This window comes from Solanum stenotomum, chromosome 4, assembly GCF_019186545.1.
Source record: "Solanum stenotomum isolate F172 chromosome 4, ASM1918654v1, whole genome shotgun sequence".
NCBI lineage: Eukaryota > Viridiplantae > Streptophyta > Magnoliopsida > Solanales > Solanaceae > Solanum > Solanum stenotomum.
Genome location: NC_064285.1, coordinates 5180564 through 5205512, shown reverse-complemented (window position 1 = coordinate 5205512; position 24949 = coordinate 5180564). Strand labels below are relative to the sequence as shown.

Genomic DNA, 24949 nt, shown 5'->3' with positions numbered 1-24949 from the left:
TACAAACACAAATACAAAGCATACATTTATGTTTGTATAAAGTGAGAGAGACGAGCAAGAGAGGGCTGAAAAAGAGGAGAGTGGCGAGCGAGATTCCAGAGAGAGGGAAGATAGGCGAATGGCAAGAAGTTTGTTGCAAATTGAAATTAAATGAAACTGTAATTATAACATTTTATTTTTGAATTAATAGTTTGTTATAATGCACAATTTTTTCATTAAAAAATATGCGGTCTTTTTCTTCAGTTTAGTTCAATAAATTCAATCTCAATGAAATTGCGTCTCAATTAATTTATGGACCTGTGGCAATGGAATTTTGGAACGAGGGATGATTTCAACAACGGAGAAGAAAACGAAACAAATATGAATTTCTTTACAAATAAAATATAACGATTTTTCGTTACGCAATATATTTTAGGGGTGTATAAGCTAAGGTCACTATCAATTCAAAAGAGTACAATTCTCAACCAAAAAAATTGAATGGAGTAATTATTAGTAATAGTTTTATATCATCAAGGCGTTGCACTCGTATATTTTACATATATATCAATAGAAGGAAAAGTGAAATACAAGATACAATAAAAAAATTTTTAAAAAAAATCGTGTGAATGAATAGTGGGTAGAAGAGAAAAGAGTCGGGTAATGCTAAATTGCCAGAAAATTTGGTCAGAATTTGGCCAAAAATTTAGAAAGTCTATAATATCCTTTTTATTTTAAAATAAACTGATCTTTTTATATTTTTTAATTAAAATATATTAAAATTAAAATGGTAAAAATGTTCAAAAAGATAAAATAACATAGTGTGAAGTATGTTATTTTACTATTCTGGCCAAATTCCAATCAAATTTTCTAGCTAAAAGGATTTTACAATTTCTTAATATCTTGTTCATTCATAATAAAATAAAATATTTTCTTCTATGTTTCTTTTAGGGAGACATATTGTTAGAGAGTATAAATATATATATTATTTCAAAATATCGTCTATCCTTGTTGAAGAAATTGAAATCAAGAAGAAAATGACTTTTTAATATAATAATTATTAGTTGAGTGATCATCTCATAAATGAGGAATCAACTCGAAGAACTACAGAATCATCTCCTTAAGATTAGTTTCGATTGAATGTTCATTTTTTTTTTTGACATATTAAATCACTAATCTTAAGTGACGTTACTAATAAGAATCTTTAATCTGCATAATAAGAATCTTTTAAAGTATGTGACACGTACTCACTTGTTTATTATTATCTTTAATATTCAATGGAGCAGTTGTACTAATTAATTAAAAAAAACATAGTTAATAAATTTTCACATTAAAAATGATGTTTATTTAAAACTACATGCCCACTTGCACAAGTTGATGCTAGCTGGATTCAGTTTTATTTTTCTTCTTTATAATATATACTCATTTGTATCTTCATTAATTTAAGGTTGTGAGTTTAGTAAGCATAAAGTTACTTTAACATAAAGTACTTATTAGAGTTTTGTGAAGGTTATTAACAATCAAAATATATATCTCTCTTTAACCAAATTTTAAAACTTTATTTTGCTTATTTGTTCCCTCATTTACGGCAAAAAGCAAGAGTGCAACTTGCAATGAATTGATCTAACTAAGGAACTTTTTGAATAAATGGAAACATAGGTGAATAATAAAAGAAGATTATCTTTTTTTATAAAAAAAAGTTGATTAATTAATATCGATCATCTTCCATCGGCAACAAGTACTAGATAATTTGTTTATTAAAACTAAGCTATTAGTAAAGTAATAATTACGCCAATCTTTTAAAACGATAATATCAAAAGCGAATGATAAGATGGTTAAAATTATATCTCTTCACTATAAATAACTATAAATAACTGAACTTGTCAAATTCAAGCCATAGTATGAAGAATCTTTTGATGAATATTGTCTTTATCCTTTTAATGGACCTATTCAACAAAAATTGAAACTAACCGAACTAGTAAATTTCAACTATCAAATACCTAATTAAGCAAAAGATTTTCCTTTTGTGTATTGTGAAAATTGAAAGTAAGTTTGTTTGATCCGAAACTTTTTTTTGTTGATAAAATTGAATGAATTTTAGTTTTACAAATTTTTTAAAGAAGGAATAATTCCAAGTAGTAAATTCCTTTTCCAATTGGCCAGTCCGTGACCCTCACAACTTGCAAGTTGCATGGATGGATTAATAAAGTATTTTAATGTTTATCGAGATTTAACTATAATCAATTGTTAGTTCTTACTTGTAAATAAAATAAAATTGAGGCAGAATAAATGTGTTTTTTTTAACTTGACTTCAGCTGATATTAATTAAGTTATTCAATTTTGGGCGTGCACTAATAGACACATAAATTTGTATAAAGTTGAATAGGTAGACACACGCATCTTACGTGATAATTAGCGTGAGATACAATCAAACTGATTTGCAGGATGTTACGTAGGACGCGTGTGTCTACTTTAACTTTATATAAATTTAAGGAAAAATCTTTTTGGCCAGAATGATATGTTACCTTTTAAAATATTTTTACCCTTTTAACTTTACTACCTTTTAACTAAAAAATGGAAAAAATATCAGTTTATTTTTAAAATAAAAAAAATATTATAGTTTTTTTATTTTTCTGGCCAAATTCTGGCCAAATTTTTTGGCCATTTAGCACTTCCTTAAATTTAAATATCTACTGCACATTTAAATTGAAAAACATAAATATCAGTTAAAAGTTAAAACCAAATTAAAAAGCACATTTATGTACGAGGTCTAAAATCAAATATTTGACCCAAAGTCACCTAAAGAGCAATTAATTCTTTAAATATATAATGTGAATGATTCCAAAGTGGCACGCTAAAGGGAAAACAAAGCAATCAGAATTTTTGTGGTTTCAGAAGAAGTCCGGGGTGGGGGGGGGGGGTGGGGGGGGACCAACAAATAGAAGAGGAGGTGCAATCACTTTTTATTTTTTATTTTTTATTTTTCATATATCGTATTAAAGTCTAACTATTTCTGATTCACGCTACGTAAGGTCATATTTAAAAATAGTGCTCCATATTAAGAATTTTTTCATGCTCAAAACTCGAATCGAGACCTCAAATTACGAAAGGAGCATCCCCATCTGCTGCACCAATCCGTTGATAGCAGTTGGTGCAATCACAAGAGACATATATAAAATAATTGAACTTTGATTTATATACAACATTATAATAAAAAAAGTTCATATTATCAGGTCATCGTCTTTGTATGTTAATGGTAGATCCCTTTCTAGAATTATAAAAATATCATATCTTAAAATTATAAATATCATATTTTAGTAGGTTATTCCCATTAAATCTCATCCACTTCTGTGAGCAATATAGTATTAATTAATTGTCATGAAAAAATGGACCTCTTCCAGGATAAGTCTCCAAATCACGGTTAGAAAATATGGAATTAGCGATGAAAATTGTTAGTTATTTAATCATTTTAATAACCTATTATTTAATTAGATTAGCATGAAATTTTTGTTGTTTGGTTATGAAGTTTTGTTTATCACAATTTTTTTAAAAAATTATTATTATTATAGTGAATTTCAATTCGAGATGGAATTTTCTGTCATATATATATATATTTTAGAAGACAATTATTCATCACTTGAGCTAACCTTTAAATTTGGATCAAACCTAAAATATATATTTCTAGTATGGTATACCGTATATGTGCCTAAGGTCATATTATTGATATTTTGTATTGGGATATATAGCAAAAAGATTGATAATATATTCATCGTATTTTTTTGGTTCGTCCTCTAGCAAATTTTCTATTGGCGGTTTATCCTCGAATTGAAATTCGTTTTTCTCATTCAGAATATAAGAATAGTTATCTTCCTGGTTAATTAGTCATTGATTTTTGACATCAAAGAAAGTCGAAAAGATTGAGACACAAGATTCTAATATTGACATGCTAACAAGGTTCTAATATCGGCATGCTAAATAGGTCAATATTTTTACAATAATTATCACTACTTGAGCTTAGTTCTTTGAGGTAAAATTAGACTGAAAATTTATTTTCTTTATATAAGTCAATTACAAACATCGCCACTCTCAGGAGTCACGACGATAAATTTAAAGATTTTATCTTTCACTTTAGCATGGATGGATCGAAGTTAAGGATATAAGGGAGTTCATCCTAATCTTCTTTATATAGAGAATAGGCTAAAAAAAATCTCTAAATTATCACCACAAGTTTAATACCTAAATTAATAATATGTGTTCACAAAATATCCCAAACTATATCATAAATTTATATTCAAATACCCGATGTGACATGCTACATGAACATCACACTTTAAAAGCTCTTTTAAAGAGTTCCAAGTTGCAGTACACATAGTTGCAATTTGAGTGAATAAATTAAACACCCCCTAAACTTCTACCAAATAAATGGTTATTTTTTCAAATAGAAATTGCACAAAAATTAAAATTGGATCAATCCTTCATTAAAATGAAAAACTTGACCACCAAACTCATGAAATTTGATAGAAAAATATTTACACATTCATATGTCATCTTAGTCCCACATGCATCTATATACATATATATAGATTTTATAGTTTGTAGAAGAGTGGGCATTTGAAAAATCAACAGAACTTAGTACATCAGACTGTCTCTTTTTTCCCTTCTAATCTCAACAACGTAATAATCCACATGACGGTTATGGCCTAGCCTGTGGCATCGGAATGGTGGACTCCATCCCGCTTGCCACAGAAGGGGCTGAATTTGTAGATTTCTTCCTAGTTGTAGCACTTGAAGTACACTTCTCTTTTCTTGCATCTTGATTCATTTGTTTTTCTCTACAGTCTAGGCTGCAAAAAGCACTATCTCCTCTGAAAAAGAAAAAGAAAAAATACAAATAAACTTATTAAATAATCAATTAAAAAAACAAGATATATTTGTAAAGAGTTCAATATATGTAGTAATTCTTTTTACACTATCAGATCACTTTAAAATATAGTTGCATGATAATTGACTATTAAATCACTTTTAATATAACTACAGAATGATCGGCTATAGAAAAACTTTAATATGTGACTCACAGAGTTGACAATAGTTGTATAGAAAAAACACAAAGTAAGATTAGTAATCTAAAAATTAATATAAATTTGTTTATACTATCAGGTCATTTAAAAATATTTATAGATCAATTTATCATCATTTAAAATAAGATAGATTACCTGTACATGTAGATATCGTGACCGGGGATTAAGTGGCGTTCACAGAGGGAGCAAGATCTAAGAAAATGAGAAGTTTCAATGAAATCAGCTGATTTTCTACGAGTCAATAACAAAGTTTGATCTTGACCGTTGGATCGTGGAGTATGATGATCAAGTTGATAATTAAGGGTAGGATCTAAGGTGAATTCTGTCATACTTGTTGTTCTCTTGATTATTGGTGGCCTTGCCCTCTTTCCTAGCATCATTTTTTTTAAAAAATAAAATATTTGATAGGGTAATTTGTTTTCTTATTTTGCTAGAGGTTGGACAAGGTTGAAAAGAGCGAGCAACGTGAGGAGAATTCAAAACTCAAGATGGTAGAAGGTACATAATCAATTATTTGTAACAATTTTTATAATTACTTCAATGAGAGTTGCTATCGATATCGAAGAAGGGTGGAGGGTGGGGGCAGAGAGAAGGAGGAGAAGGAAAGAGGTAGAGGAGGAGGAGGAGGAGTGAGAGTGTGGGAAATATTGTGGGAAGATAAACTAAGAGCTAGGAAGGAAGGAAACAATTTGGACCACTCAATATATATATTTAGTTGGTTATATTTTAGTAGTCACTTTCATTTCATTTCATGTGACATTATCTTTGATAGAATATAAGATTTAAGAATTTTTTTTTTGGGAGAATTAATCTAAATANGGAGGAGGAGTGAGAGTGTGAGGAAATATTGTGGGAAGATAAACTAAGAGCTAGAAAGGAAGGAAATAATTTGGACCACTCAATATGTATATTTAGTTGTTTATATTTTAGTAGTCACTTTCATTTCATTTCATGTGACATTATCTTTGATAGAAAATAAGATTTGAGAATTTTTTTTTTGGGAGAATTAATCTAAATAATGAATAATGTATGATATGTGTATAACTGTGTATAATTTATGTATATTAGTTAAATAAAGTAAACAATAAATCTGTTCAACTATGAAATGGTCTTTCTTTTTTAAATTTATAATCTTAAACATATCATGACATTTAGAAGCTATAAAACATAGGTAAAACTGATTAAATAAAAAGCTACAATAGTTAATATCTTCTCAATATAAAATATGTGATTCTTTTTGTAACCGAAAAAAAAGTTTTGTTTTCTTAACATGATTACATCAAATCATGCGTGAACAATTTTTTTGTTATATATATATAAAAAAGTAACAAATATAAGTACTATTTAGTTTCTATTGGATTATCAGTAAATTATTTTACTTGGTTCATAATATCCTTGGAATTCAAATTATTCAACTGCTAAGTAAATAAAATTTAATTTAATAAAAGAGAATAATGTTTAATTTAAAGTAAATAAGACATTACACATAGATTTGATGTCACTGTGAACTGAAGTAAATACTAACTAAATATTATTGGTTCATTAGATCTCATCATATGTCACTTGGGACTTGGGAGTTCATGATTTCTTTTCAGGCCCCACACTTCTCACTTCATGTCTCCTTAGTTGTTTGTTCGTTCGTTTTTTCATTCGATATTTGATATTTATATCATATAGAATATAATTGATCTGGATTAACATATTATGGAGCTCATTTTTTAGTGCACAATACCCAATAAAGGTCCAAATGATAGTATAAAAATATTGTTTGTATTTTACTGTATTTGATTCTCGAAATCTGAATTATATCATACACATTGAGGCAGAGGGAGTAACAAGTATCATATGGAAATTAATTAAATGTAAAGATAAATGCTACACATTTATAATGATGTATCTTTGTTATTGAAGATCTCCACAATGTTATAGCAAGAAGTTGATCACTTGAGGTGTTTCCTCAAAATTTATGATATAATAGGAATAATAATATTATTATTAATCAAAATAGATTAAAGTTTGATATAGCCATTTTTAATCATCCACTCCATACTCCAATGGTTGTTGACATTTTTCAATGTCCAATAAGCCCAACCAAATGTTGCACGTCCAAACACTTCTAATTGAGCATTAGCATACTTTTGGTAATCCTCTTTTGTTGCATCTCTAACTTGCCATTCAGCAACCCATTCCCCTGAAAAATATATTAATCCTCATTTAATTAAACATACAATCTTGTGATATATATAATAAATGGACGGATCGTTAACCTACCCAAAGTTACTTGAACTGAAATGGATTGAGTCAGCTAAACAGTAGACCATCACCAATATAATCTGCCTAACTTTTATCAAGTTTAATTTTGTTATAAATTTAGTCTATTAATTTTTTTTCTTTATTATGATTTTGTACAACATATCAAACATGAAAATAGAGTTTTTAAAAATATTTTAACAAAAATTTCTTATATATAGATCAATTTAAACTACATGTCATACTAACTTCTAATTGAGTTGATTTTGCCACCCTATACTTATGAAAAGATATGCTGCAACTTTAGATTACCCTAAAATTAAGCTCCAAGTTTATTCTATTTGACATAGCTAGGTAGGGACTATATATATTAGTGTCATGTAATCAAGGAAGGAATTAAGTAATCAACTTGGGTTGTGGTGGAAATAGTTAGAATCTCTCCGGTCTTTCAATTTCTATCTTTAATCAAAGATTTCAAATTCAAGTCTTCAATATGAAAAAAATTCAATTGGGAGCGCTACCTCCATAAATGAGCCCTCCAATGCACGAATTCAAATTTAATCAGATTCTAATACAAATATCACATATCAGGTGAGAAATAGTATAGGATCCCTCCAGTCTTTTAAGTTCTACCCTTAATTAAAGATTTCAGATTCAAGTCTTGAATATAGAAAAAAAATTCAATTGGGAGCGCTACCTCCATAAATGAGCCCTCCAATGCGTGAATTCAAATTTAGTCAGATTCTAATATGAATATCACATACTAGGTGAGAAACCAAAAGAAAGTTTAAATAATCAACCAACTGATCTACTAGAATTATGCGGAGAATGTACTAGAACATGATAATGAAAAGATAAAAAAGGAAAACATACCAACAAAAGTGAGAGGACCATTAGATTGAGTGACAATATTGAGTTGAGCAGTACGATCATATTTGACATAATCAAGATTTTGTTGGACAGACATGTTGTCATATATGTCAGAGAATAGGTTGTAATAATGAACATCAATAACAGATCCCTTTAAGCCACTAGCAAATGTCAAAAGTTCTGTTGCATCTGATGATCCTAATCTGTTGGACATTACAACATATGCTGTAGAAGAATGTTTTCTGACAGCATTGTATCCGTCTTGGTACAATTTTTTGACCATGTCTAATGTAACTTCAGGTGCTAATGGCTCATTGATTAACTCCACTGCATATAGGCTTGGATTCTTGGCATACCTAATTAAAAAAAAATAAGAAAAAGATTAGTCATTTTAAGGAAGTTTAACTTGATTATATACACTTACCATTGTGGATGAAAGAGTTGAATTTAACGCAAATTATTAGTTTCATTCCTGAATTATTGACAGTGTTAAAAACACTATGTACTTGCAACTAACTAACTTAGATACATCTCCGATCTGTCACATGACATAGCAAGTGGTCTCAAACCCTTGTAAGAGTATGCAACTGTTAATAAAAATCTGAGATAAATGTTAAAAACACTCCTAAACTTGATGAGAATTTAGGGGTGTATTTTACTCATGTTACAAGATCAAGGGTGTATATAACTTCAGTTAGTCAAGTAAGGATTGTTTTTAAGGCTATCAATAATTTTGAGATGAAACTAATAATCCACGCCGAGTTTAGAAGTGTTTTTAATACTTCTCTCGCTCATTAACAATGACACGTGTATATAACTAGGTTTATACATCAAATTATCAGAGGTGGACTCAAAGTTTGAAGTTGATGAGTCATTTCTATTACAGTTTCAAATTATTATTATTTTGGCAACTGTTTAATTTCAACTTTCGACGTGATATGTTTAAGACCACAAAGTTTGGTAGGTATGTTTAGTTTAAAACCAGAAGATTCAAAAGACTTCTTTACTTTTTAAATTCTATGTCAAATCAAAATCAGACAATTAAATCAAAATAAATGAAGCATATGATAATATTGCGGAGTTTCACAATCAAATATTTATAGATATTGTTTTTACCTGGCTGTTAGGAAGTCAATTACTTCAACTGTTTGTTGAATGGTGTCATCAGTTTTTCCCCATTCTATAGTACCATCTCTGTTGGAACTGTGCTCCCAAGGATTTTGGGAACCAGGTGCAGCATGTAGATCTATTATAACATTAAGTCCATATTTCCTACAAAAATTTTCAATTTATTATAGATATAACTTTTATATATCGACAATGTAAATAATTCTCATACTACTAGTGTAATTTAACATGTTATATTATGTTATCTACCTTGTATACATAATTTTGTTTGCTAGATTTCAAACATAAATTTTGCAACTTCAATCGCGTATGTCTGAAGTTGGTTTTAAGTGACTAAAGCTTACCAATTTTATAGATTGTGGCTATAACTTAAATAGTGGTCCTAAATAGGCTATAAAGTAAATAGTTGACATGTATTACCTGGCCCATAAAAAGGCATTGTCTAAGGCATGTAATGAGCCTCCAACATAGGGCTTTGGAGGTGTTGGGTCACTTGCAATCCACCATCCAATTGGAATTCTCACTGCATTTAGTCCATTGCTTGCTATGAACTTGAAGTCTTCTTCTACTATATATGTTCTCCAATGTTCCTATGATATGAATATAGTTAAAATTAAATTATTTCTAAATACAATCAAACTCTTTTATAATGACGGTGTTAGTTTATCTGAATATTTTTTGACTGCTATAGCGAATTGAAGTGTTGTGGTAAAATACATACTAATACAAGTATATAACATAATATGAATGAAGAGGAGACTTGGAGTAACCATAAATTTATAATCTATGTGTAACCTATAGATGGGCCGAAGGAAAGAGGAAGACCAAATAAATTCGAGATCAAAGCAAAGAAATAGATGCCAAAAATATTCACTTTAACTTTTAGTTTGCTTAGCCTAGTATAGGTTGCTGACAAGACTTTCGACAGCTGGCTCCGCAAATGGAATCATCAATCTAGATTGAACGGTCCACATGTGGAAGCAATGACTACGTAGGATAGACTATGTATTGCACCCTTTGGGGTGCGACCCTTTTGCCCACCATGCTAACACAAGATGCTTTGTGCACCAGACTATCCTTTATAACATAATATGAAGATATTGGTCCCCAAAAAAAAAAAAAAACTTAACCGTCATAGTAAAATGTTTTTTGGAGAATGGTTTATTATAGAAAATTTTGATATATAAATGTGTCATTCAACTTCGAACATATTAAAAAAGAAGGTGTACATACTCTCATAACTTGTGGTGCCATGATTGGACCATAGCCATTAGTTATTTGAAATTCTCCTTCAAGTCTTCCACTAGTTTTGATGATGAAAACAGAAGGATCATCATTACCCCACCCCCCATTACCTCCATTATCAGCTGTCACAAGCTCTTCTGTTTTTACCTGCAAAAATTAATTAATTTAATATAACATACTTTTAAATTATTATTTTTTCGATTACGCTACCCTTCAAAATCCATCGATACACTTAGACTACTTTTTTAGAACTAGGCAAGCAAACGTTGAATACAAATAATTAAGACTCCTAATTTGAAAATGTGGATAGAATAAGTCTTCTCCACTTGTAAAAAGAAAAAAGTTGCATAAATTTGTCCTTTGGAATAAAGCTATATTCGTTAAGGAGATATTTTTATTGCCAATATGCTCACTTTATATAATAAAAAGAAAGAAAAGGAGGATGGACATGTAGCCATACTGTTATGATCAAACGTTTATCATCATGTCAAAAGTCATAGCTCATAGCAAGGTGCAATTTTATTTCTGAACTAAGTCCACCAAACATGTATCATGTTCGATCATAACTCTGACTCGGGCCACCCAATCCCTCGTGGGCTTTGTCATAGACATGATGTTGCATTACTCAATACATATAATTCAAACAATACTAATTCTTCCATTACTCAAATCCCAATATTAAAAAAATCACTTAATATGGTAAGTTATATTGATTTGATGTAAATCTCTCGAACTAAAAATAATAGTATTTCAAGAAAACTGACCTGTAAGAAGAAACCATTTGTTGATTTAATCCTTACACGATTTGGATCATCAGAATTTCTTACAATCTCAAAAGTCTCTGAAATTCCAGCTTTGTTTTTAACTGCTACCACATTTCCACTTCCATCAATTCCCACAAATTCTTTATTAAACACCCTAAAATTAAATGTGGTGCTATTTATCCTCCAAATCTGCATAGAAAAGTGTATGCCTACATTAATCAGCTAATAATCATAAAATTATTTTTTCATGAAAGCTATCTCTAAATCCAAGGTATCAGAGGTGAAGTTAAGATTTTGAGTTTATGATTTTAGAATTCTGAAAAAAAAAATGGTTTAGAATAAATAATTTATATATGTTCAAGTGAATTTTTAAATACAAATACAAGATTTTAAGCCAAAGTTATTTAATTCTGCCAAACTCGTAAGCAAAATTGTAACTCCACAGCCAAAAGTATGGCCCAGTGATTTGAAAAAATGGATTAAAAACATAGTACACCAACATTTAAATCTAGGCACAGACAAAAAATGCTAAATGATTTATTTCTATTTACCTAACTCTTGGTGCACATATCGAGTTATCTGATATCAACATTGATAGGAAGTAGCACAAATACTCGATAAAATAATTAAGATACACACAAATTAAATCGAAAACTTAAATTAAAGGGTACCTACTTTGAATGTTTCCCATCCAGAAGCATCTGTTCTATTAGCAACAATAATATTTCCTCCTCCTAATTCAGCACATAAATACTTCCCTACTGTTACTGATTTGAATTGCAATCCAGTCCCATCCTGCCAATCAACGTTGTATTTTACACTGTCAGTATATAAAAGTCAAACTCTCAAGTACGATAATAAAATTCAGGTAATCAGTCAACTGAATGTACCAGAAAATCTTTATTAGGGATGCCATCAAAAAGAGAAGGTTTAATCCATCCTTCAGTAAGAAGCCAACCACCAAGATTAACAGCTTTAACTTTGAAATTAGGATTTAAATTTCTTCCATATGAAAAATTAAATATGCAACAAGAAGAAATGATGAACAAGTAGTAGGCAAAAAGTAATTTCTTTGCACATGATGAATAAGTTGTCATATTTATGAGTTGCATTGATTCTCTACTTGATAATGCCCTTTATATAGAACCAAAATGTTTGACCAAAATAATATTTAAACAATACTCAAAATTTAAAAAAAATGTGATAAAAGAAATGAAAGGTGTTATGCTTTTTATCATTCTGACGTTGAGCTGTTTTTTCGTAGGACCTCCCCTACATATTTTGGATTATATAAATGATGATCTGCTTATGTTATCTTTTGATTTTTTAAATTGAAGGAATATATTTTTGATGAAAAATATTTTTTATTATTGAATTAGTTGCCATATTTTTTTAGTTGCATTGAAACAACATGTTTGACCAAATAATTTAAAGAACTCATTTTTTTTTTAAAGTGACAAAATAGATATACTGTATCATGATTATGGATAAATGATGAGCTGTTATTCTTTTGACTCTTTAAATTAGGGGTGTGATCGAAGAAAAATGTGGTTTTGTGGAAATTATTTTTTAGAAAAATAATAAAGTTTTAAAATTATTTTTTGTGTTTAAGTAAAGAATATTTTTCTAAAATTAAAGGATTTGTATGTAATCTATATAAATATTATGAGAGGTGAGGATAGAGTTATAAATGACACAATTTTAAAAATTATACTCAATGACTTTAAAAATAAATGATCTTAACATTTTACCACAACTTGCGTCATGGCACAACTTTAAACGTCAAATTTTTTATTGAACTTTAAATTTTATCCATAGGACAAAACATAATCAAAACCTTACCAATTATTGTGTAAATCATCTAATTTTATTATCACTATGACTAATCTAAATTCACATCAAATTAATATTATATTAAAAAGGGGAAAAAGACAAATATGGTGGCTCAGTGGTTTGGGCTTGGGACTTCCATTTTGGAGGTTTCAAGTTCGAAACCCCTAGCTAGCGAAAGCAAGGGATTTGCCTTCTGGGTCGAGCTCGTCGCATCGGGCTTGCCTAGTGCGGGTTACCTCTCTTATGTGGTTTGCGAGTTATTGCATAGGAGCGGGGTTTTACCCTGTGCGCACCCAAAGGGTAGCGGCTGCGGGTTTTTCTTGTCACCAATTTTTTTTTATCACCAATTTTTTTTTTATCGTAAATGGTATGCAAATATCATCCGTCATACTTTTGGGACATTGGTGCCCTAGTTTTTAGACGGTAGGGGCACCAATGTCCCAAAAATATGACGGAGGATATCTACGTACCATTTACAATAGTTCGGAGGTATATTTATCCTTTTTCCTTATTAAAAAAATAGAACGCTTCCTATCAAAATCTTTTATCTCATAATATTGTCAACAGATTAATTTTCTATAGATAGATCATACGTTTGAAACTTTCAATGCAGAAGAGGCTACGATTGCATTGATTTTTTCCTTCATTTTATTTTTTTAATGTTAGTTGGAGTTTTGAAAGGTCCAACTCCAACAAATCACTTTCTTCCCTTTCACACTGAGGTCTTCCATTGATTGTGGCCTTGTGGGTTGACTCACATGATTAGAATCATATATTAAAAATATGGGGAAAAGGATAAATGTACCCTCGAACTATCGTAAATGGTATGCAGATACCCTCCGTCATACTTTTGGGATATTGGTGCCTCTGTCATCCAAAAACTAGAGCATATATACCATTTATACTAACGGACATACATGTGTCATAATCTTATCACTGATCAACATTTATTAAATATCGGATCAACGGATAAGATTGTGCCACGTGGCCCTATTTAGTCTTCCGTTAGAGTGAAGGGCATATATGCTCTAGTTTTGGGATGGCAGGGGCACCAATGTCCCAAAAATATGATGGAGGATATCTGTATACCATTTACGATAGTTCAAGGGTATATTTGTCCTTTTTCCCTAAAAATAATAATCAATACATATAGTATTTGGTAGTATTTATATAGAATTTAGAAAAGAGTCGTCTCTTAAGAGATATAATATAAATAGCTTATTCCAATATAATTTAAGTATTAATAACTATTTTTACGATTCAAATTTATGACATATAATCATCATATATTATTGGGAAAAAGGACAAATATACCCTCGAACTATCGTAAATGGTATGCAAATACCCCCGTCATACTTTTGGGACATTGGTGCTCCTGCCGTCCAAAAACTAGAGCATATATCCCATTCACTTTAACGGAAGACTAAATAGGGACACGTGGCACAATCTTATCCGTCCATCAGATATTTAACAAATGTCGGATCGGTGGATAAGATTATGACACATGTATGTCTGTTAGGATAAAGGGTATATATATGCGCTCTAGTTTTTGGACGGCAAGGGCACCAATATCCCAAAAATATGACAGAGGGTATCTACATACAATTTACGATAGTTCGAAGGTATATTTGTCTTTTTTCCCTATATTATATATGACTATTCTTTGCCTAATTAAATAAGGTATTGATCGTTTCAATAAAATAAGTAGTTCCTAATTATTAAAATAAGAAATGATTCTTTTCTGGTTTGCTTCCAGCCTTTAGTTTATATAAAATACATATTTATATTTAAAAACTGTAAAAATGACGATGGAAAAAGAATTAAATCATTCGGTCAAGACTTCTAGAGGTTGATTATTAAATTAAATATACATCTCATTATCTATTCACTTTTGCTAATCTTAGGCTCATGAAAAATTTGTATCCTTTGAATTCTTTTTTTTCTATACGTACATTTTAGAATCCGACTAACTAGAACGATTTTATTTTCAAGATTTAAATTCAAAAAATTTCGTTGAAGTTGAATGTTAAAAAATAGTAATACTATATATTTAAGATATTTGTTTTATATTTATTAACTTGATATAAATATTCGATACTGATAAGATTTTTATTATTGTCTTTCGGGCTGCGGCTTATATTAAGTTGTAGCGCACAAGTTGCCGTGAGTGGCACTTTAACGAAGTGCCAATAAATTATAATAAATTAATAATATGATAAACTTGTTTGACTAATTATATGCTAAATTAGTTTCAATTAGGACATTGGTAAATCCAAATTTGGCTTCATAAATTTCGGCACAAACCAACTAGAACTCATTTTCTAGAAGACAAAATGCCTATCTACTATGATGACACTAAGACCAGATAGTTATTTTATTTGGTGGTGATTTCTAGTGGAAGTAAATTGAATGAGAATATTAATTAGGTAACTTATTAAGAAAATAAAATTTTATCTAATTTAATTCGAAAAGTTAGCTTATTCGGGATGAGGATTATCTAATGACTAGGTTTATTAAGAGATCGAATTGTACAAGTCATATATATTGAAGAGATCACTCATCTATTAGAGAGCTGATCATATGAGAATCTTCACTGCCTTGATCACCTCCACCTCCATATGTCTAGAGTTGGATATCCGATGTTTGGTTAATTTAATATGGGGATTCAATATCGGAAGTGAGAATTAAGATGATTTGCTCTGATATCATGTAAACAAATACATTTTGAATCTAACTCAACCACAAATGTTAGTTCAAGAGACACAAACATATCATGGAAAAGAATAGGAGTGTACACGCTCCCGTTAACTTCAAAAAATATTCAAATATATATATACATTATATATACCTAAATAAGTGTCATATATTTCATTAGGTGCGCACCTCGAACACAAAAAATTATTCGGTGCACTACGTTAGGCTTTTTGCACAAGCAAGGTGACTTGGGTTCAATCTTTGTCGTTTTATTATGTTTTTTGTGACTGTTTTAAAAATGTGCACATAAAACACACGCAAAATTCGAGCTATGAATAAAGGCATAGTGAAGTAAAAGCAAGCTACAAAGGTAGTTCAGAAACCAACACAGATAATTCAATAACACACAAGAGGGGATCAAGGGATCATTATGAATAAAGAGGGCTGGCAAACTCATGTAAGAATAGGGAAACCTAAGTCTCCAACAGGGCAGAATTCTCCAGTAATTAGTGAAAATTCATTTCACATTTTGCACAGGAAGAATGATAATGTAGGGGGTAGGGAAAATGTGGGTGGCTAGACTAATGAAAGGTCTGAGAATGGTTAACTTGCTTAGCTGGAATGTGAGGGGGCTAAATGGCCTAAATGAGGAAAATGTAGGGTTGATAGGATTACTTGAAACAAAGATAAGAGGGAAAAAAATAGAAAAGTTGGCTGGGAAAATGTTTATAGGATGGGAATATACTACTAATTTGGAGTACCACTATAATGGTAAGATATGGGTAACTTGGAAACGTGACTACTATAAAGTGCAAATCATCAGCAAGTGTGCTCAATAGATTACTTGTGAGGTAATGTTCATACCTCTCCAAATTTCTTCGGAAATTTCATATGTATATGCTTTTAACAGTAGGGAGGATAGGAAAACATTGTGGGATGGTTTGGGTACTCAAAGTAGAAGATGTGTAAAACCATAGATGGTGATTGGGGACTTCAATTCAATATTGTCTGGTGATTGGGGACTTCAATTCAATATTGTCTAGTGATGATAGAATAGGAGGAAATCCTGTAGTGTGGTCTGAAATAGTTGATTTTAAGGAATGTGTGACAAATTGTGGGCTGATGGTTTTCCCTACTCAAGGGAACATGTATACTTGGAGTGATAAACATGATTGTAATAGAATTTTGGGTTCTTATCAATAATGACTGGCTGGATAAAATGCCTTCCTGCAAAGCTAGATTTTTACCTGAGGGAATTAGTGATCACTGCCCTGCAAGATTGAGCTTTAGTTAAGGTTATAAGATTAAAAAATCTTTTAAGTTTTGTAATGTGTGGGCTGAGCACCCACAATTCAAGGAGATAGTAGAAGATGGTTGGAAAGTAAATATAGAAGGTTTGTAAGATGTTCCAGGTGGTGAGGAAACTGAAATTACTGAAGAAGAAGTTGAGTCATCTACATTTTAAAAACTTTCAGAACATTCTTACTGAAGCTGATGAGGACAGGGAGAGACTGAAGCAAGTACAAGGAAAATTGCAGACAAATCCAAATAATATTGAGTACCAGCAATTAGAAAGTCAGGCTTATCAAAAGCTCAGGACTTCTTTTTATTTAGCTGAATTATTTCTGCAACAGAGAAGCAAAGCAACATGAATAAGATTGGGGGATGACAATACAAAGTATCTCTATTCAGTCATAAAGCACAGGGAATTGCAGCATGCCACTACACAATTGAAGAACATATCAGGTGTTTGGGAAAATGATCATGCAGAGATTGCTAAATTAATAGTGGAGTACTATGAGGACATCTTATGAAGGAAAACTAAGCATAGAATAAAGGCAGTAAGTGAACTATTATGCCAGGGGACTACACTTTCTGAGGGGCAACAAAATGAACTGATAAAGAATTTTAAGCCAAGTGAGGTGAAGAAAGCAATGTTCCAGATAGATAGCAATAAGAGTCCTGAACCTGATGGTTTTGGGAGTGGTTTCTATAGAGCAGCTTGATCTATTGTGGGGAAAGATATTACAAGTGCAGTGCTAGAATTTTTTCAAAACAGCAGAATACTGGGACAGATTAATGCCACTAGCATAGCCCTCATTCCAAAGGTGGACACACCAGAATATGCTAGCCAATTTCGGCCTATTTCTTGATGTAATGTGATCTATAAGTGCATCTCCAAACTTATTTGTAGTAGACTTAAGTCAGCTATAAGTAGTATTATAGCAGAAAATCAATCAGCTTTTGTGCAGGGGAGGTCAATGATGCATAATGTATTGATTTGTCATGACCTTTTGAGGCACTACAATAGGAAGAATGTGTCTCCTAGATGCCTCATGAAAATTGATTTGAAAAAATCTTATGATATGGTGAGTTGGGATTTTCTAGAAAACGTGCTAACTGGATTTGGTTTTCCTGAAAAATTTATTAAATGTATTATGTTGTGTGTAACTACAACAATGTTCTCAGTGAAAGTGGATGGGGAAAATCATGGATACTTTGCTGGGAGGAGAGGGCTTAGGCAAAGAGACCTAATATCTCCTTTACTATTTGTGCTGGTGATGGAATACTTGTCAAGAACTCTCCAAAAAATGAGTCTGCTACCATATTTTAGGTACCATCCAATGTGTAAGAAGGTGAAACTAACTCACTTGATCTTTGTTGATGACTTGATGATATTATGTAAAGGTAACCTAGTTTCTGTAAACAGAGTAATGGAAGCATTATCACACTTTAGTGCAGCCACATGTTTGGAAGCCAACATGGAAAAGTCAAGTGTATTCTTAGCTGGGATTGATGATGATACAAGAAATCAGATCATTAAAAGGACAGGATTTGCGGTTGGAGAATTCCCTATCAAATACCTTGTTTTGTCACTTTCACCAAAGAAATGGAGGAAAACTGATTGTTGGTCCTTGATTGATAAGATTACTCAGAGGATAAATGTGACATACTCCAAGAAGCTATCATATGCTAGAAGATTACAGGTGATAAATGTTGTTCTATTTTCTATACATAGCTTTTGGGGAGCATTGTTTATCCTACCCCAAAGTGTGCTAAAGGAAGTAGATAAAATATGCATAAGTTATCTGTGGGGCAGTTCTGATGAGGAAAAGAAGAAGGTTGCACTGGTCTCGTGGGATAAAGTGTGTCATCCTAAAAGACGAGGTGGATTGAATATAAAAGAAAGTAATACTTGAAATATAGCTTCGATGGGCCAATTGATATGGCAGATCATAGGGAACAAGGAAGCTTTGTGGGTTAAATGGGTACATGGTATATATCTAAAGGATGAAAGTTCAATATGGAATCACAAGGTCCCTATAGAGTATAGTTGTTATTAGAGGAAACTTAATGCAATTAAGTATCAAATGCATGAATGGTACTGCCAGGGCAAATACAAACTGACTCAAAGTGGAAAATATTCTATTACAAGAAGCTATTAGGCATTATTAGGACATAGGCCACACATGAAAATTGTTGATTTGATTTGGACTCATGTGGCTCTACCTAAGCACAGATTTATGGTGTAGTTGGCAGTGCAAGGTCGACTACTCACTCAGGAGAGGAATTGAGATTACATATTCCAGTTGAGGATAGTGAATGTTGCCTATGTGATGAGCAGACTATGGAGACCACAATGCATTTATTTGAAAAATGCAGCTGGACAAAAAGTGTATGGCAAGAGTTGATGAAGTGGGCAGGTATTACATTGACAAATAATGGAATCAAGCAGGTACTAGAGTGTATAAAGGTGAAACACTGGAAGCAATTTCAAAAGGAGGTCGTTGCAACTATAAGTGGGGCGATACTTTATTATACTTGGAGAGCTAGAAACTGAAAAAAAATTAATAGAAAAAGTGTACATAGAGAGGAGGTAGTAACACAAATTAAGAAGGAGTTGATAGAGAGATTATATTTCTTATGTAAATCAAAGAAGGCAAGAAACTGTAGTTTTTTCATTCATCACTTACAATGTATTTAGTTGGTTTTTGTAAGGAGGCCTAAGTCCTTTTAGCAGGAATGAGTGCTCTTTATTTTGTAATTGTTTTTGATGTTATGGTAATGTTTACAGTAGTTACCAAAAAAAATTCGAGCTAGCAATCTCAATATGTGGAGAGAGGTTCAAGATCATCAAGTCACGCAGGATCAATTTTTGTCTTTAAATTTATATTTACCTAGGTACATTGAAATTTTTTTTGGGGTATATTGAGTTTTTATGTGTTTTTTAACAACATTTTCTAATGAAGCAGTATTAGTATCACATGATATCGCTTCGACTAACACACATCCACCTCTAGCGCCTAGCGGTACCTCATCCTCCTCAACTCTTGGGCCGCTTTTGTCAACAATTAAGGATTTGTCAACCTATATATATACATATTAAATAAACCACTCATTCCTTAAAAGACAGACATAAGACTCTTTGCTTTTTTAAATTCTCAATCGGCTTGGGACTCAACATCCCCTTGTGTATATCTTAAGCGTAGACAATATAATTTAATAATCTTATTTTATCTATTACTCTATCTTTTCTATGATAGCTCTACCACATATATCCTACATTTTATAGGTTTATCCTTTAAATTCGTAATGTATGACATTATATAACCAAAAAAAAAAAACTATACAATCTACTCAACGTTATATTCATTAAAACAAGAATAAATAATACAAAATAATATAACATCTAACACAATACAATATATTAGGAAATAATATATAACAACCATCCAAACAAAGTTATAGAGTTCAATCTCATCCAGCAACCTTTCCAGAATTCCACAATTTAAATAATCTTAATGAAAAGTATAACATGTGTAATGTATGCATGTAGTACTTATTTTCATTTTTATCACTATATTGTTGACTTTTTAATTTGCAATTAATTTTGCAAGTCAATCAAGTTGTAGGTCGAATTTTGAACGTGTTACATGGTCTATGATGTACTAGATGATGGAGTAGTCGGTGACCACAAAATGACAATTCACACCTTTCTAGTTGTAGGTCATATACTAGATTAATGATAAAAATGGATCCTATAATAGGTGAATTTCGATTTAATCAAGCTTTAATATAAATATCGAATACAGTTTGAAAATTAAAAAAAAAACTAAGACCGCATAAGATCTTATATATGGTGAAAATAGTAGGTATGAGATGGTCAATTTTTTAGTCGATATTTATAGTTTAACGGTTGACTCTTGAAATATAATTATTTTTTAATATGGAAATAAAATTTGGATAAAAATGCTGAAATTCGAAGAATGCTAGCAACCATCAATCAATAATTATATTTGTACATTCTCGGATACGTACATATCCATCCATAAAATAACTCAATAGTAAAAATTAATGTTATTCGCGCAATCAAGGCACTAAAACAACAACAACAATAATAATCACGTCTCAACTTCAACAAAGTTGCGGTAAGCTGATATATAGCCAGTGTAAGACTTATCAATTCATAATGGATGTTAGAATCCTTTGATCCAATAGTGTCTAATAATATGGTTTATAATTGATGTTGAAGCCCAACTAGTTAAACTAGTGAAATGTCTAGGCCCAAAAAGAAAACAATATTGTGCCTGCTTTGCTTTATCCATAACAACCATCCTTTTCACTAGGAGTGTCCATGACCGGGTTAGTTCGGGTTTTTCAAATATCAAATCAAATTATTTGTGTAAAATTTTTAAATTTATAAACCAAACCAAACTAATAAAATTCAGATTTTTTCGGATTATTCAACCTCGGGTTGGTTCGGGTTTTTCAAATACCAAACCAAACTATTGTGTCAAATTTTTAAATTTATAAATCAAACCAAACTAATAGACCTCTGATTTTTTCGATAAAGTTTGCATACAAACATATAATTAACTTGTGCTCCAAATATTTCTTTAGTCCAATCAAAATACAATTATCTAAGGTGTTTCTTAAAAAAATAACACAAAATATGAGATGAGTACTGATGACACAAAAATATTCAATAAAAAATAATAATGAAATCATCATATAAAATAAATATTGCACAGTCATAATGAAAATGATCATAATTTAAAAGTACTAAATCATGCTAAAATAAGTTTAATAAGTATTAGTTACATTACTAAATATTTAAGGAAAATTAAAATTAGATTATGAATTTTAATTGTCTAAACCAATGTAAAACTAAAGAACAAATATTCAATATTATTGTCATTCTTAGTGTTGAATTGATTTTCTTTTTGCATTAGTAATAATTTGATTTTGATTTAAGTTTTATTATAATTATCAATATCTATGAACTATAATCTTTATTGGACCATTTCGAATTTTACGTTTTAAACTTGAAATAATATATTAAAAGATAAAAACTATGAAATAGTATAAGAAATATTTTAAATTATATCAAAGTAAATATTTTTATGTATAAAATAAATTTTAAAATTACATATATAAAGTCGGTTTGTTTTTTTTTAGTTAAAACCAAACCAACCCAAATATAGTCGGATTTTTTTTTCCAATACCAAATCAAGTCAAACCAAACCACTAGTCGAATTTNAGTCGGTTTGTTTTTTTTAGTTAAAACCAAACCAACTCAAATATAGTCGGATTTTTTTTTTCCAATACCAAATCAAGTCAAATCAAACCACTAGTCGGATTTCTTTTCAATTTGACTTGATTTACGATTTGATTTGATTTTCAGATTGATTTTGTACACCCCTACTTTTCACTTCTTTGCATAAGTTAATGAAAGATCAGCACAAATAATAAGGGACCGCTTGATAGCTAGTTATAGTTATACAAAATATCAGTAATGCAAAAGATTAGTTAGGAGTGAATTTATGTATTATTTTATGCACGTATTTGTTATATGGAAATTAAATGTACATGTATTAGTTATTCACCTATTATCCTGCATAAAGTAATACATAGATTTTTTCAAGACTTATATGAGTATTAGTTATGTAGGTTTCTAAATTGTCAATCAAACATTGTATTAATTTTACATATGAATAACTTATATCTAAACTATATCTATCAAACATTATATAAATTACAAAAATAAATACATAAATAACGTGTTTCTTATCTACCAACGAAACGACCCCCACAGGCATAAGTGGCAATGAGCCAATGGCCCAGTGAAGTATATGCGTGTTGAACATGTCTTGCCCATCACCAAATTGGGTCCAAATGTTGATGTTGCCAGCTAGCTCTAAACACACATTTAAATTTGCATGTGTTGCCAGCTTTGTGCCACGTACTCATTAGGTTTGACTAGGGGTGTCATATGAGCGAGTTGAATTGAAATTAGAAATAGTAAAATGGGTTGAAATAAAAATTATGTTTGAGTCATAACCTAACCTGCACAAGTTTACTTTGGGCTCAAGTGGGCTAAAAAACGAGTTGGGTCATGACCTGACCAATTTAACCCCCCTAGTCTCAATAATTCTAATATGTTATTATTTAACTTTTGTAACAACAATTTGAATTTCAACTCAAGAAAATATATAAATTTTTTTTACAAATAGAGAGATAAAAGAGATATAAAATAATTAGTAATGCATACCTTCAATATTGAAACATAAATTACATCAATGCAAATAAAAAGTCTTAAGACGGGTTGAAATTGAAGATTAAATTGAGCTTAATTGAAAATTTGTTTAGAATAGGTTAATACTTGAATAAATTGAGATTGAACCCAATTTAAATTATCTTGAGCCCTACCCATAAAATTTTGAATGAATTAGACGAATCACCTAAGACTCATTTTAACATCCATGCGTTTGACCATTTCTAATTCAGTAATTCGATTAGGGCGGGAGTTATGATATTAGGAACTTAATTAGGTAAGAAGAAAAGGTAAAACAATTGGTTTGCAATATAAAGATATCTTAGAACATGATTGGACTAGATTATTATTATTAATTGAGGTTGATGTGTATAATTAAATTTGATGATATATTTTATATCCGCTTAATTTAATCATGTACTAAACACTTGAGAATATGTAGAATATCTTTCTTTCAAAATTTGAACGGAAAGTGTCTAATATGAATACTTTATCATGTTCGATACTCAATTGAAATATAATCCGAGTGTCTACAAAAAATTCACTGAAAAATTTAAAAGATTGATTGTTTATATATTAAGTCATATATAATGGTCTTCCCCATGATGTCCCCTAATGTGGTGATGATTTAAATAAGGTATAATACAAAAATGTAACATTTAATTTGGTCTTATTTAATATTTATATCCTTTAATTTTGAATGTGCATAAATAAATACTTTAACTTATATAAAGTGAAATAAGTAAATTACATAATAATTCATGTCTGATAATTTACGTCCTATGTGATGTTCGTATTAAGTAGCCTTGAATGTAGAGTGACAAAATTCAACAACCTCATGGGAATGGGCAGTTATGCCAAATAGTGACAGATTAATTACTAAGTCAACGCACTTCGTTTTCCATTCAAGAAAACGCGCTCTTTCCCTTTTACCAACTAAGGGTGTGTTTCGTACAAAGAAAAATATTTTTCGAAAATGTTTTCTCATTTTTGATTGGCTTAAATGTTTTGAAAAATATTTTTCAAAACAATTTATTTTTCTCAAATTTAAGGAAAATATTTTCCCTAATTTTTGAAAGGAAATCATTTTCAAAAACTCTATTTCATCTTCAATATTTTTTTTCTTATCCTACCCCGTACCTGACCCTTTCCATCCAAAAATAATAATTAATTATTTTAAATTTTCTTTTTTAAATTTCAAATATTTTTTCACCTGTACCCTCAAACCAGCCCCCCTCCCCCAAACAAAAAAATAAAAAAATATTTTTGAAAAATGTTTCAAATTTTAAGATATTTTTTTACCTCACCCAACACCTTCCACCCCTACCCCCTACCTCACAAAAAAATGTTTTGGTTAAATATTTCAATTTTTTTTAAAAAAATCATTTTTACGCCACCCCCACCCCCCACCTAGGCCACCCTCCGACAATTTATTTATTTTAAAAAATATATGTTTTTAAAAAATATTTCAATTTTTTTAAAAAAATCAGTTTTTACGCCACCCTCTGTCAATTTTTTGTGTAAAAATAAATTGTTTTTGAATTTTTTTTCTTTTC

The 24949-nt window shown here is 30.4% G+C and overlaps 2 protein-coding genes across 2 annotated transcripts; both read right to left on the bottom strand.

The window, feature by feature from the left end:
• Positions 1 to 4432: 4432 nt before the first annotated feature.
• On the bottom strand, positions 4433 to 5661 carry LOC125862374 (FCS-Like Zinc finger 6-like). Its single transcript, XM_049542424.1, has 2 exons — positions 5190 to 5661; positions 4433 to 4841 (listed from the first exon to the last, which is right to left on the bottom strand). The coding sequence occupies exons 1-2, from the start codon at positions 5432 to 5434 to the stop codon at positions 4670 to 4672; spliced, it is 417 nt and encodes a 138-aa protein (XP_049398381.1). The 5' UTR covers positions 5435 to 5661; the 3' UTR covers positions 4433 to 4669.
• Positions 5662 to 6936: 1275 nt separating this feature from the next.
• Positions 6937 to 12441, bottom strand: LOC125863241 (probable glucan 1,3-beta-glucosidase A). Its single transcript, XM_049543420.1, has 8 exons — positions 12202 to 12441; positions 11987 to 12106; positions 11312 to 11500; positions 10536 to 10694; positions 9723 to 9892; positions 9291 to 9446; positions 8178 to 8530; positions 6937 to 7245 (listed from the first exon to the last, which is right to left on the bottom strand). Exons 1-8 carry the CDS (start codon positions 12421 to 12423, stop codon positions 7064 to 7066), a joined length of 1551 nt encoding a protein of 516 aa, XP_049399377.1. The 5' UTR covers positions 12424 to 12441; the 3' UTR covers positions 6937 to 7063.
• Positions 12442 to 24949: the final 12508 nt, after the last annotated feature.

Excerpts from the sequence above, each read along its gene's own strand:
- LOC125863241 (XM_049543420.1), bottom strand. The coding sequence starts at position 12,423 with ATGCAACTCATAAATATGACAACTTATTCATCATGTGCAAAGAAATTA. Across the intron at positions 10,695-11,311 it reads CAAATGGTTTCTTCTTACAG|GTAAAAACAGAAGAGCTTGT; the intron begins GTCAGTTTTCTT and ends TAATTTTTGCAG. Across the intron at positions 9,447-9,722 it reads AATGCCTTTTTATGGGCCAG|GAAATATGGACTTAATGTTA; the intron begins GTAATACATGTC and ends AAATTTTTGTAG.
- LOC125862374 (XM_049542424.1), bottom strand. The coding sequence starts at position 5,434 with ATGATGCTAGGAAAGAGGGCAAGGCCACCAATAATCAAGAGAACAACA. Across the intron at positions 4,842-5,189 it reads CACGATATCTACATGTACAG|AGGAGATAGTGCTTTTTGCA; the intron begins GTAATCTATCTT and ends TTTCTTTTTCAG.